Source organism: Solenopsis invicta, chromosome 4 (assembly GCF_016802725.1).
Source record: "Solenopsis invicta isolate M01_SB chromosome 4, UNIL_Sinv_3.0, whole genome shotgun sequence".
NCBI classification, from domain to species: Eukaryota; Metazoa; Arthropoda; class Insecta; order Hymenoptera; family Formicidae; genus Solenopsis; species Solenopsis invicta.
Window position 1 is genome coordinate 13,095,295 of NC_052667.1, and position 14,934 is coordinate 13,110,228.

The following is a 14,934-nucleotide window of genomic DNA, read 5'->3' on the forward strand; positions in this document are numbered from 1 at the left end:
GCCCGCTACCTCACCAAATCACTCCAAAAACTCACTGGTCTCAATGAAACTCACATCATAAAATCTATTAATTTTACGAACAAAATTTCAAAGATCAAAATAAAACCCAATAACATCCTGGTGAGTTTTGCTGTGGTTTCATTGTTCACAAATGTCCCGGTCCAGGATACGTTGGACATTATCAAAAAGTCCGATAAACTTTCGGCCAACCTCTTCCCACTAATATAACATTGCTTAACCTCAACCTACTTCCAGTTTCAAGGAGAGTTATTTAAACAAATTTCTGGAGCAGCAGTAGGATCCCCTGTTTCACCTAACCGATTATTGCAAACATCTTCATGGAACATTTCAAAAACAAAATTCTGAAGAACGCACCCCTCAAACCTTCCACGTGGTTTGGATACGTAGATGACACATTTGTTATATGGAGCCACGGCAAACAAACTATTACACCCTTCCTCGCTTTTCTCAACGCCCAACACCCAAACATTAAGTTTACAATGGAGGTAGAACAGGAGAACTAAATTTCCTTCTTAGACGTGATGGTGCAAAGAAACGGAGATGGTACCTTAAGCCATCGGGTTTACCAAAAACCTACCCACACTAACTGGTATCTTCACGTAACCTCTTATCACCATCTGTCACAAAATAATTTAGTTATTAACTCATTGGTATACAGAGCCTTTCACAGTTTCTGAACCAACATTCCTGGCTGAAGAGTTACAACATTTTAATTAGACCTTGACTAGGAATGGGTACAACAGCAAGAACATTAATCAGATAACCAAGAGATTAGAGAACAAGATCTCCAGTCCCAACAACACTGAAAATCTAGATGAAGAAAAAGAAAGAAAAATGACGGCTGTTTTTCCGTATCTTCAAGGTACAACAGAGCACATAAGCAGAATTTTGAGTAAACATAACATCAGAGTAATCTTCAAACCCCAGAAAAAAATTGCTCAATTACTTCCTAATCCCAAAGATCAAAGATCAAGCCTGGAAACACCAGGTGTGTACAAAATACCTTGCGTCTGCGGAAAAGTGTACATAGGAGAAACCGGGAGAAAGATCAGTACACGGATCAAGGAACACCAGAGGTGTGCCAAATACAGCCATTTTTCGCAATCAGCCTTGGCGGAACATTGGATGGAGACTGGACATGCCGTGCAGTATGATAAGTCTATCATATTGAACCCGTCACAAGGCTACTTTGCCAGAAAATATTGGAAAGGTCTGGAAATCTTAAAACATCTTGACAACTTCAACTGCGACAAAAACTCTTCAAATCCTATTTGGCACCCCGTTCTCCCGGGCTTTTTAATTGACCGGCCGGCCAATCAAAACGCTCTAATTGGCTGACCAAATCAACCTCCCCCCACCCGCACCGGGCGCAACAAGGATATATAAGGACCACTACAAGCGAAGAAAGCTCAGTATTGGAGCTCTCACCCCTGATGACGCAGGCTGCAATATTTGCAAAACGTCAGCAAAGTGCCCAACACGAACGCGAAATCCATCCGGAAACCTTCTCGGTTAACAATACAATTCGATGATTCACCCCAAATAAAAAATTACTCCTTCCTTTTCCAGCGCTCCAGTCGAATCCAGAAATTAAGGCGTCTCCGTGATGAAAAACTGTGCAGAAACAGAAAGCAGTTTTTCTCAAATTCAAATTCATCTCCTCAAAAGAGAACTTTCTCAATTATAAGCAAGCAGATGCCATTGCTAAATAACATTTTTAAAAAAGAAAACGTAGCTATTTCCTCGACTTCTGCGGTTCGCTGAATAGATTCTCGAGTCTAAAATTTGTTTGTCAAAACATTAGAACAAGGGGTAACACATTCCATAGAAAAGAAACAGCAAATGCTTATGACGAATCTTCCTCGCGTATCATCCTCGGTCAGATAAACTTTGTCCTCCTTGCTGCTCTTCCGAGCCACCTCTCTTGAATTTGTTGTCGTATGATCATGTCCAATTCTTCCGTTCTCGCTGGTAGAACTCGATGCAATTATTGACTCTGACAGACCTGACTCCGATAACCCACGTCCTGATAATACATGTCAAATTTAAAATAATTCCCGATAACCTACGTCCCTTTAGCACATGTCCCAATAACCAACGAAGTAGTGGATATATCAAGAGCTGCACTCATTGCTTCCGTATTTCAAGCAAGGCGTCCATCTTTACTTGTGAAGCAATGGTAATTCTCGGCATTGATAATTGCATCCAATTCCCCATCTAATAGAATATCCGTCTTTTCTGACTCTAAAAGCGTTTTGCGCGCATTTCTCCCTTCTAAAAAAAGCAGGAAAAACTCAACTAGCCTAATTCTTAATATTCTGTATATCTTGAAAGAACTAAAGCTCAGAGGAAAAGATACCTTTCTGATATGGATTCCGGCTCATCTGAACATCGCAGAAAATGAGCAGGCGGATTGCGCGGCTAAAGAGGCTATCAGGGGGTCAACACTGAACTTCTTCCTCCTTCCGACCTATGTGCATCATGAAGAAACAAGCTATACCGAAGCCTATTCGAATGGGCTGAGAACCGGGATCTAATGAGGGGCTCGTATTTCTTCGCTAATAAACAAACCCGCGATCTGACTTCTGCCAAACCGATTACACTGTATTACATCACGTTTGTACCATATCTTCTTCTTAACTGTACTTGTAAATTCCAATCAATCAGAATATTAAATAAACTTAATTTATTAACAATACCAAAAACTCGTCTAATTCTCTCGGACCCCAATCATGCCCTGGAAATCTCGGCGAGTTACGTCCGTGCACGATAAAGCAGTGTCATTACATGATGTAACTCAATAATGCAGCTGCCTACTTCCCTGGCTCATGGGTAACTTTCAACGATCGAGGAGCCGTATTTAATGCTTGATTGTAATTCCTGGATTCAAATCGCACTATACTCTGTCTTACCCTACTGTTGTGCGGCTAGCGTACGTTCCGAGAAAAGGGCGCAAGTCTGGCGCTCGGCTGACGTACGGTTAGCGCACGAATCGAACCTAAGCTCAAAAACACCGGGGTATCGAGGATCCGAAAGAAGACTCGAGAGGAAGGAAATCAATAGATTCATAAAATCAGTATATTTGTTTTATAGTTGCTTCGGTTACAGCTCTCGACAAAGGCTTACAGCGTTGATAGCAGACGTATCAGATATCGCGGAATTCGGTGTCTCGGGGAGTCGTCGTAAGACAGTATCGCTAATTGACATGTTCTGATGCTTCGGCGTTCGTTGACAGCGTAATTGCTTGATATACTCGCTTCTGATGACGCGCTCTCCGTCGCTTGATCGTCAAGCGACAGTTTTTATACAAGTGATTGCGCAAAACCGCTGCTTGACGCAATTGCTACTCAGCGTTTTCGTGACACAGTCAAGCCAAGTAGTCCGTAGGTTTTCGGATTCCTAAGATTTCGGACTTCGTGTTGCGACAACGCTTTACAATCGTATTTTTTTTCGTGGCATGGTAACCTCGTTGCGGATTTTCCGTGTTATTGCTTGACTATAACACGACCATCCCTCTTGCCCCACCTTCCCCTATTAGTTAATTAGCTCTAAGTCCCAACTAACAATAGAAACTAACAAAATACTGATTTATAAAATTATAATCAAGCCAATATGGACCCCTGGAATTCAATTATGGACAACAGTATCTAACATAAATTTAGAGATATTACAAAGGTTTAACCTATTACGAGTCATTATTGATGTCCTGTAGTATATTACCAACAATATACTACATTGCGATCTGAAAATTCCAACTATAAAAAAGAAATAAACTACAGCTTAAAATATCCCAAATACATAAATGCTTATCCAAACGCACTTGCGGATAACCTAATAAATAAGAGAAACGCAAACTACCTATAGATTAAAGAAAAAAATATCATAGGATTTAACTAAGGAATCCTTATAACGTGGAAGAAAGTGGCATTGGGTCTTTTTCCTACGGGATATTAAATAATGACACAAATATTATGAATGTTAAATCTTGATTGTAATATAAATTAAGATTATAAAAGAAAAAGAAATCGTGATATTACAGTTCTAGTTCAATTTAAGAATTGTGTTTGCAATCGAAAGTAATGGCATACAATTCGAGAGAATTAAAAATTGTATGTGAAATCACATAAGAAACGTTATTTTAGTACTGAGATCTAGTTACGAGCAAATAATTGATTTATTTTAGATTGGATTATATAAACTTAATTCTAGAAGAATAGTTCATAATCAAAATACTGATGATAAAAATGTAAATACTTTCAATGAAAAATTTCCTTAATAAAATATTTTATTTTCTCCAGGAAATATACACGTTATCCGTTCGATATCTCTGAACGCAAGTAGTTTGCATCCAAGGAGTATTACTCTTGCATTTGTATTGAAGCAATCCGGCGACCGCAATCATAACACCATTATCTATGCAGAACCTCTCATCCGTCGCATAAAGAGTCGCGTTCCTTTCCTTGCACATAATGCCCATCATTTCCTGCAGTCTTTCGTTACATCCCACACCGCCTACAATTAATACCTCGTTTGATCCCACATGTGCCATTGCACGCTCTGAAATATTAATCAATGTAAATACAAACAAGGAAGAAATAAAAGAAAAATTTATCAACTTCCTACAATACAAGACCTTCTATGTACACATAAGATTATTAATGCCTAGCCATCTTAAGTTAGCTGCGTTCTTGTTTTCTACAATATATATACGTAACATATCCTAAATGAAAATTAAAACGTTGCTAACTTTAAATGGTTAAACAGTAATGATCTCGTGTGTATATTGCAGCAACTTTATACATTGTAATACAATATTTCAGAAAATATCGTTAAGGTATAGACAATAATAAGACTTTTTAAAAATGTATCTCGATACACACAAATACAGATACAAATTAAAATGCACATAGATAGGGGAGACCGGGGTAGCAATCATGTAACTTTTTCCCTAGGGCGGAAAGGTAAAAAGTGAAAAATTTCGCCATTAACTTCAGTGGCGAAAGATTTCACTTTTTATTTTTCCGCCCTAAGAAAAGAGTTACATGATTGCTACTCGGGATGATTCGGAAAACGGGGCAATTCAAAAAATGGAAATATCTTTTTATGGATACATATTAAAATTTTACTTTAAACGCGTCCTAATGTAACAATGCTGCCGACAAAGTTTTGTTGATAACAGCGTCATATTAAAGTCATAGTAGTGAAAAATGTGTTTTGCGACAATCAATTTCTGATAGACAGCATTTCTTCGAAATTTAAGTAAGATAAATAAGATTCTTTTCAAAAACTTTGAATGCATCCAGTTGAATGCATTTGAAACATTACGTGTTTACTTTTTGCTGTGTAATGTCTATTTCTTGTCGATCATACGCAATAATGCGCACAGTTGATATCTGGGCTATTTGAAATATTAAACGTCGAATCGTCGTTCGGACGATTTTTTTTCTTTCATATTTGCGTTCTATGTACCAAATACACAATTTAATACTCAACAGATATAATTACACGAAATACGAATAGTTCCTGACTTTTTCCGAAAACGCTAAAACAATAAAATTTTTTATTGTGCGTTTGTATTCTTTTATTGTATGTAACATTTCTTCATCAAGAGCGGTCGCGCCGCGCACCAAAGTGCGAGCGAAGCGAATCGACTCTCTTTTACTCGAGTCAACGAGTTCCAAGCATGCGAGATTATCAGATCTCAGTAACGGCTGAACCGATAAAATTCTGAATAATCTCAAACAATAGCTTGGAAAAAATTACATAATAAGTGTTTTTATTTTTTCTCTCCGTGCCCTACGTGCGGAGATATCGCAACGCAAAGTCTAAATTTCGATATTTTACATGTAAGAAACGTCGTCATTGTCATCGCCAAGCGAGTCTTGTCGAATACATCTTTTCGATACAAGTAGCAAGTGGCGCTCATTATTATGCACTATCAGCCCGCATGCGATCATGTAATGCATCACGTGGTCGCAATGATTGCCGCGATATGACAGGTTTCCTAACCTGTAACCTGAATCGTCAATAATATCTCAGTTCGCGGGGCAAACGACACTTTTTTCTGCCAAATTCGTTCGTGTAGTGCAAAAACGCGTTAAGCCTATAATAAATAAATGCCGTTAAAAATATACACTTTGCATTAACTATAATATAGAGTCAATATTATAAGTGCGTTTAAATAAACGCACTTCGACGCTTCGTTGGTATGGGGCATGCTCAATGACGTGTGGTCGCTCAAGAAAAGCCTCGTTCGCCCCGACCAAAGATGCACAAAAAACTCTCGGCTAGCAACACATTTTCGTTTTCCGCTCCATCATTTTTTTTCTATTTCTAACGGTTGGCAGATCAAACACGTTCATTCTTACATCATTGTAGTTCGAACACTTATCGAGTGAAAATCTTCTCGTTTTGTGCGTGCGCGTTTTACTCGAAGAAAGAACGTTCAATTCCTTGTGGTTGCAGAAAACAAAAGCCAGAACTCGAATGCCGAGCTAGATACATTCATACTCAATACTATCACGAGCGTTCTGGTGGCAAATCTCTCTCTCAGGTCAGTGTTCGTCTGAAGATCGCAAAGATCTTACAAACACGTTCTGCAACCTCTATCTACTCATCTTAAAATCAGCATAGTCTTAAAGATACCCGCCGTTCCTTCAGGGAATACTCGTCTTAAGATCATCAGGATCTTAAAGACACCTGCCGTTCCTTCAGGGAATATTCGTCTTTAGATCATTAGGATCTCAAGGACAACCGCCGTTCCTTCGGGAAACTCTCGTCTAAGGATCATCAAGATCCTACAGACACCAGCTGATACTTAAAGGAACGTACGTCTAAAAGATTACCAGAATCTGGAAGACAATTCTGTTCTCTCTTGAATCGAACATTCTAGATCTTTCGGCAATTGATTTTCTCGTGCGGGTCAGGCTTCTTTACGCAGGTAAAAAAATTCTCCAGCCGCCCGTATATTCAAGTGACAAAGTCTCTGTCTCTGTTTATCTCTCCACGTCACTCTCTCTCTCTCTCTCTCTCTCTCTCTCTCTCTCTCTCTCTCTCTCTCTCTCTCTCTCCCCCCCTCTTTCGACGCTGCCTTTCCACGACATAATTATTCAATTTAAATAAGATCATTTCTAACAAAGTGACTCCTACGAATGCTGTGCATTAAATTTTCCAAGTGTTATAACACATGATTAACAAAGTGCATATGAATATAATAACAAAACAAAGCTAATTCTCTGGTGTTCAACTTCCTTTTCGTCTGACCCACATAGAACGCATCGCAGTCGCTACAATTTATTTTATATACCACGTTGTTTGTGGCAGTGGAGAAGTCTTTATCCTTATGTGCTTTTACAAACTTATTCAGTCGGTTCAGACATCTATAGCCTATTATGAATTCGTTCCTACCTATGACTGATGTCACTGCTTCGGGCACACTTTTTATATACGGGATTGTTATAAATTTTTTATTATCATTTTCCGGTTCAACTTTATTTTGAGTCTTATCTTTTAGATTATTTAATTTCGTGTTGATTAGTTTTTTTAGTCTAATGTTGATTTTATTAAAAATTAATTCCAACGGATAGGCATTGTTTATCAACAATTGTATGACTAATTCCAAGTTTTTTCCACTGCCTAATGATACAACGGGTGGATTTTTAACATGTGTTAAATACCATGCAAATCCCTGATAAAAAAAAAACCGATAGAAAACGATAGAAAGTGTCAGAAACCTGATACAAAACGATAGAATTCCATTTTGTATCAGGTTTCTGATACCTTCTATTGTTTTCTATCGGTATTTTTAATCAGGGATGCTTAATTATGACAGTTTAATGTTATTTACAATGGGGTTTTTTGACATGCGCTATATACCGTGCAAATTCTTTATTATGACAGTTTAATGTTATTTTTGCGGCTGAAGAAGGTCAAGTTAGATCAAAACGTACCGAAATCTTATTAGATTCTAATAAAATATTTAAATCAACAATCGTCTTGCTCGTCTTAGCCTTTAATTATACTGTTAATTATATATATTTATATAAATAATATACTTTAATTGTATATATTTCGTCTTTTCGAGAACATATATTGACCTGATTTATCAGTAATGTACATGTATTAGCACAAAGTGTTTACAGATCACACAAGGGATCAGTTCGCAGCGATCATAGAGATCAAGCAACGTTAACGGGAGTCGCAATTTGAATGGGTGACCGCGTGGAAATTTCCGAGAAAAAAAATTCATAAAAAAACCTCAATATTTAAAAAAATTTTGTTTAATGTAAAAAGGGGCATAAATCCACTAATTTTAATCTTTTTAAAAAAACTTTTTATTGCAAAAGTTTTTAAAATATTTTTTGTTAAATATTGTTTTGCTTCGTTAAAAAAAACGTTTCTTTAACGTTTAATAAACGTTTTCTTTAAATGTTTAAAAAACGTTTTAATAATATTTAAAAAAAATTTTTTAACGTTAAAATAAATATTTTTTTAATGAAAAAAGAGCACTTAACCCATTATTTTTAACGTTTTTATAAATGTTTTTAAAAATGTTTTTTAAATGTTTTTAAAAACATTTTTTAAATATTGTGTACCGATTGGGAATGCGCAATCGCGTAAGATGCGCAATGTAGGACGTTATATACGAGAAAATAGCGCCGGACGTAACAACAGTCATAACGTGAGTGTCGACCACGTATGTATTCATTTTAAGAATGTATATGACAAAGAATTTTCCAGTAGTTCCTTTTTTTAACCTTTTGCGTCACGGTGTAGCTTTGAAAACCAAATCTACGATCCAAGTTTATTTTATCAATGAATCCATTGTTTCACGCATTTCTTTAGCTCATTTGGTATTGCTAAATTACTACCCAGCCAGAAATGACTTATCGATTCGATGTCGAATTGACGTCAAAACCATCGAAATTACATTAAATCGAAATAATGATCAAAATTTGAGGCTGTTTCGATGTCTGTTTTATACGATATTTAAAAAAAAAACAAGTTATAATATTTGTAACATTTACTAATCAGTAGACTAAATCATAATTTTCCCATTTAAGTATATATATTTTCTGTGAGGACATCGATATTTCATTGATTCGATATCGATTCGATAATATTTCAATTAGAATTTTATACAATCACTTTTATTTACATTATATAAAATACAATATGAATATTGGATTATATTGTATTAGCAGACATAAATAATGTAAAAATTTTAAGATTTTAGCATTTAATAATATATATAAAGGTACTTTATTCCTTGCATACCTCCGCTCCGCTTACATAGTTTCAACATTTTATTTCTCGCATCCTTTACAACGCACGAGAGAGAGAGAAAGATCACTCATCCATTCATACCTCGACACTCATTCTCTGGACTTCCGTTTCCGCTGCATTTTCCTCTCTTCCTTCCACACTCTCATTCATACTCAGCCACCCTCCTCCCTCCTTCATCTCCAGTTTCTTCATCCTCTCCCTCCTCCCTCTCACCTAAAACCTCTTCCCCCATCTCTTGCCATCCCTTTTCCGTCCCCCAATCCGTGCATTCCTCTCATATATGTTCCCATGTTTCCTCCCCCCCATCCACATATTCTACACTTTCTTTTCTCCTTCTCTTCCCAGTGTCTATCTCCTCTCATACCGTCTCCTAACCTAAACCTTGCAATCCTTTTCCATCTTTCCTCCTTCCAATCCCTCTTCAAGTACTCCGGCACTCCCTTCCCCTTCACTCTGTTATGCCATCTGTTGAACCTCAAGCTCCTAATTCTTTCCTCTTCCTGCCGCCTCCTCTCCCTTGCTACCAACTCTTCCCGCCTTAACCCTCCCTCTTCACTCAACTTTTCTATTTCCTTGATATTCCAGCTCTTTTCTTCATAGAAATCTCTTCTTTCTTCCTCCCATTTTCCCATCACCTTTCCCTCCTTCACTCTACCTTTTATCTCCTTCCAACACAACCTTGCCAACTCCCCCCCTCCTCCTCCCAGGTTCTTTTCATAGCTTCATGCCCTCATTCCTGCCCTTCCCCTTAATTTTTCTCTCTTGACCTCCTCCCTTACCATGTACCCCGCTGTGTACCTTTCCACCCCTATTACCCATTTCAAATACCTGTCCTGTATCCTCTCTACACCTTCCCTTTCTTTCCACCACCAAATTTCTACACCATAGTTAACCACCGTCCACACCAACCTATCAAATAACCACAGCCTTCTAACCCAGTCCTTTCCGAATTTCCTCTTTCCTATACCTCTCTCATCACCACCGCTCCTTTTTTGACTCTCTCCTCTATATGCTCTTTCTGTCCCCCATTTGCCATCATCATGTACCCCAGATATTTATACCTTTTCAATTCCTCTATTTCATTTCCTTTCCATTTCCATATTATTTTTTTCTGTCTCCCACCCCCTCTTCTACACCTCATCACTTTTGTTTTCTCCACATTTACCTCTAATCTTTTCTGTTCTACAAATCCTTCTAATGTTTTTATTAACCCTTTGATCCCTGCTCCTCTACCACCACCGCCACATCATCCGCATACGCCAGGGAATAGAATTTTCTTTCCTTCATCTTTACTCCCCCATCCCCCCTTTTCTAACTCCTCATCCAAATCCGCTAGCAGTAGTGTGAACATGCATGGGCTCAACGGACATCCCTGTCTCACTCCTCTACCTGTCCAAAAGTTGTCCCCCTCCCTTCCCCCCACCCTTACTCTACTTATTGTCTCCTCCAAAACTTCCTCTCACCTCACCACCAGATTCTCTCTCTCACTCCCTTCCTCCTAATTGTCTGTACCAGTATCTCCCTCTCCACCGAGTCAAACGCTGCTTTCATATCCACGAACATAACTACTATTTTGCCTTTCGTTTCAGCTATTTTCTTATTTATTAGATAATTTAACACGTATATGTGGTCTATTGTTCCTACCCCTCTCCTAAACCCCGTTTGACTCGAGGGTAATATCCCTTTATTTTCCACTTCTTCCTTCAATCTCTCCGCCAAAACCGCCGCATACATTTTATACGCCGTTTGCGTAAGCGTAACCCCCCTATAGGCTTCTACCTTTTTCCCCTCCCTCTTTTTCACTATCGGTACCACTATCCCTTCTCTCCATTCTTCCGGGCATCCCTCTCCCTTCCACACTCTATTGCATATTTCCCAAAGCTATTCTCTTATTTCTTTTCCCCCATATTTCCATACTTCATTCATAATCCCAATCCCTCCTGCCGCTTTTCTGTCCTTTAATTTCATTATCGCCCTATCAATTTCCTTTCTACTAATCTCTTCTTCCTCCTCTACCTTTCTCCCCTCTTACCTCCGCTCTTATCCTCCACTTCACTCCCTCCAGTACCTCTCCAAAGTGTTTATCCCACTCCCCCATTTCAATCCCTTCCCTAACTCTCTTTCTCTTCCTCCTTCCTTTATTCACTACCTTCCACACATCCTTTTCGGATCTTATTCCTTCTATTTCCCTCTCCCTTTTCTTCTTCTTCTCACAATGTTCCCTGTACTTCCTTCTCATTTCTTTATATTTTTTCCCCTCTCCCCCTCTCCTCCTCCACCTTTTTAATTCCTCCATAACCTCTCTTTTCCTATCCCTACATTCCTCATCCCACCATTCTCTCCGTTCCTTCTTCTCTTCCTTCTCTACTCTCTCTAATGCCACTACTACTTTTCTCTTCATTTTCCTCTAAACCTCCCCTACCCCTCACCATCACGATCCCTTTTCCCAAAGTATTCCTCAAATTTCTTTTTTCCTTTCTCCGTCCAAACCCCCCTTCTTCCTCTCTCTTTCCTTTTTCCGGTCTTTTCCCTCCGCCCTCTTTCCTCCACTCATACCATTATCGGTTGATGATCGGAGTCCACCTAATCCTCCACCTTCATCTTTTCCACCTTCCTTCTTGTCTCTTCATTCCCGATCACGTAATCTATTACGGTCTCTTCCTTCCTTCCTGTCCATTCCCCCTCCTCATCCCCCTTTACACGTCCATTCCCCCTCCTCATCCTCCTTTACACTTCCATTCAATATTGACCATCCCAATTCTCCTATATAACCACATAGCTTCTTTTCCTCTCTATTCACCTTTTCATCCTTCGAGCTCCTCTTTCCCTATTCTACTCCTTCCTCTTCATCCTCACCTATTCTTCCCCCTGCTCTCCCCGTCTTAGCATTGAAATCCCCCCTATTAACACCCTCACTCCCCCTATTAAAACCCTCTATCCTCCATCCACTCTCTCAGCTTCCCCATTTTTTCCTCCAAATCTCTATTCACATACACTCCTATTAGCCTCCACCACTCTCCCCCTAAATTTACTTTTACTGCTTTTATCCCTCCTCTTTTCTTTCCTTATCCTCCTCTTCTCTCCCTATCCCTTCCCTTATTCCCACAATTATTCCTCCCATTGCGATCTCTTTCTTACTCTTCTTTGCCGCCTCTTGCACTTTCCACACGTATCCTTTTGGCAGCCATTTTCAAACTCTTTCAAATCTTTTCTTCTGTAATCAAGTCTCACTTAGGAACATCACATCCCATCCTTTTAGTTTCTCCCTGAAATCCTTTTCTTTGTTTTCCATGCCTGCCCCATTCCAAAAGCCTATCTTATACTTTTTACCATCTCCTTTTTTCTTATTCCTCCTCTTTTTCCTATGTTTCTCATTTTCTATATTTCCTTCGTTTTCCCCCTCTCCCTCTCCCTCCGTCCACCACCCTACTAAAAATCCTCTTACTCTTTTTCCACCCCTTTTCCCTTCTCTATCCCCCCCCTTCCATTCTCTTACTTCTTTTCCGTGCCATTCCCTCAACTCATCTTTAATCTCATCTCATACCCATAATTTCTCCTCCATCCATATTTTTATATATCCTACTCTTACTTTCCTACCTTCCCTCCTTATCCTTTACGCTTCCTTCCTTATTCACCACTCTATCCTTCTCTCCTTTTCTGTCAGATCATCTACTATCCACTCCCTTCTTTCCCTCAGCTTCGCTTTTCCTTTCATCACTTCAATTTTCTCTCCTACACTCGCCAATCTTACCCATACCTTTTCCCTTCCCTCTTTATCTTTCTTCCCTATACTCCTTATCCCTTCCACTCTCGCTGTCGCCCCCGTCGTCCCCACTATCTCTCCTCTTTTCTCAACACCTCTATCCCTTTCTCCTTTGCTTTCACTCCTTTTATGATTATATTTTTCTTCCTTTCTTCCCTTTTCCTCTTTTCCCCCTCTAACTCTATTCTCTTCATCCTTTCTTCTAATTCCTTCATCTCTCCCTTCCTCCTTCTCTCTATCTGCTTTATCTTTTCCTCCTCCTTTTCCTCATCCCCTTTCTCTTTCTCCTCCCTCCCTCTACCTTTCTCGATCTCTTCCACTCTTTTCTCTAAACTGTCTAATCTTTTCCTCATATCTTCCATCCATTCCCTCATTTCTGCTTTCCCCTCCTTCACCTCTCTTAATTCCGCTTTAATTTCCTTAAAACCCTCCCTCACCTCCCTTAATATCTCACTCAACCCCCCTTCTTCTTGTTTCTTCAGCTGTTTTTCCGGCGATCTCAATACCTTTATACTTTTCTTAAAGATATCTGCCTGTAATGCATCTATCTCCTTCTTTTTCTCTCCTTTCTTAAACGCATCTATCAGCGACAGACTATATACTCTATCCCTCATCCCTTCTGCTTTGCTCGGTCTTCCCACCTTCCTCTTCTCCTCCCCTTTTCCCTCCTCCATTTCCCTTTCCCTTTCCTTCCCTCCCTCCATCTCGTCTTTCTTTTAACCTGCCAACTTTCCCAATTCAAGAGTTTATTTACTTGCAGTCGGGTTAAAAATTTTTTTTGAAATATTTATTTATTTATTTTAATAATTTTAAATAAAATATAAATTAAAAAAAAATTTTTTTTTTAATTAAGTAATCTATTATTGCAGAAAATATTTACTAGAAAATATGACTTTTTATATTTAAGATGATCACATTTTTTAATCTAAGAAAACAATTTGATCAAGTTTAATAATATTTTTAGCTTATTTGTAAATCATTTTATAGATGTAGCAAATGTAAAAATACAAAATTACATTATTATGATAATATATCGGTTACTCAAAAGTTACTCCAATTCTAAATTTCCCGCAACTGCACTTACTCTCTCCTGCTATGCTTCTCACTTCTACCGCCCGATGTCGCTACCTTCCCTCTTTTCTGCTTTCTCTCTACTAGAGTCCTATATAAAGAGAGAAACGACATTGATGTCCAAAGCTCTGATTGGTAATCTGATTGATACTTGATTAGCTAAGCGAGCAGCCATATTGTGACCACAGCTGTTTGTAGAATAATACGAATAGTGTTTGATGACGTTAGAGCGGTCCCAAAATGGCGGTGGAGGACTCAATTGGATACTGAAGGTTGTGGTGGGGGTTCGATGTCGCTTCTCTCTTTATATAGGACTCTACTCGCTACTCTCTATACCTGCTCTCCCGTCTAACCTCCAAATCCCGTCCCAACCTTACTATCACTCCTGTCTCACTATTCCCTTACCTCGGCCCTTTACCCTTATTCGCCCTCCACCACCAGCCTCTTCTCTTTCCCTTCACCTCCACGCACTCCACCACGTCCCACCTTATCCCCTTACTCCTGCTTATCAATCGCACTCTCCACACACACATGTCAATCACTCTCGCTACCGGAAACGGAAGTCCGATTTTAGCATTTAATAATTATGTTACAATATTAATTTTTTAGTTAACAGCTGTAACTTCGTAAAAAAATGAATAAAATTTAAATTAAAAAAGTTTTAAAATCTCTACTTTTAAAAAATCACTTTTTTGTAAAGAACAAATAAATATTTTTTAAATTTTTGTATAAAATTTATTATATTTATTATTATTTGATATAAAAATTGATTTTTTTATTTAATTATTATAAAA

General features: G+C 38.5%; 2 protein-coding genes across 2 annotated transcripts in view; one reads left to right on the forward strand and one right to left on the reverse strand.

Annotated features, from left to right (window-relative positions):
- Positions 1–542: 542 nt before the first annotated feature.
- LOC113005620 lies at positions 543–1,359 on the forward strand. The gene is made up of 2 exons (XM_026141404.1): positions 543–671; positions 739–1,359. Exons 1-2 carry the CDS (start codon positions 543–545, stop codon positions 1,357–1,359), a joined length of 750 nt encoding a protein of 249 aa, XP_025997189.1.
- Positions 1,360–4,288: 2,929 nt separating this feature from the next.
- LOC105206260 (probable tRNA N6-adenosine threonylcarbamoyltransferase) overlaps positions 4,289–14,934 on the reverse strand; it is a 46,244-nt gene continuing 35,598 nt past the window's right edge. The window contains exon 4 of the mRNA XM_039447777.1: positions 4,289–4,578. Coding sequence (XP_039303711.1) covers positions 4,307–4,578 — 272 coding nt within the window. The 3' untranslated portion in view covers positions 4,289–4,306. The remainder of the gene's footprint in view (positions 4,579–14,934) is intronic.

Bases quoted from the DNA above. Each gene is read 5' to 3' on its own strand.
- LOC113005620 (XM_026141404.1), top strand. From the start codon at position 543: ATGGTGCAAAGAAACGGAGATGGTACCTTAAGCCATCGGGTTTACCAA. The intron at 672-738 runs GTATACAGAGCC...CATTTTAATTAG, and splicing joins ATTTAGTTATTAACTCATTG to ACCTTGACTAGGAATGGGTA.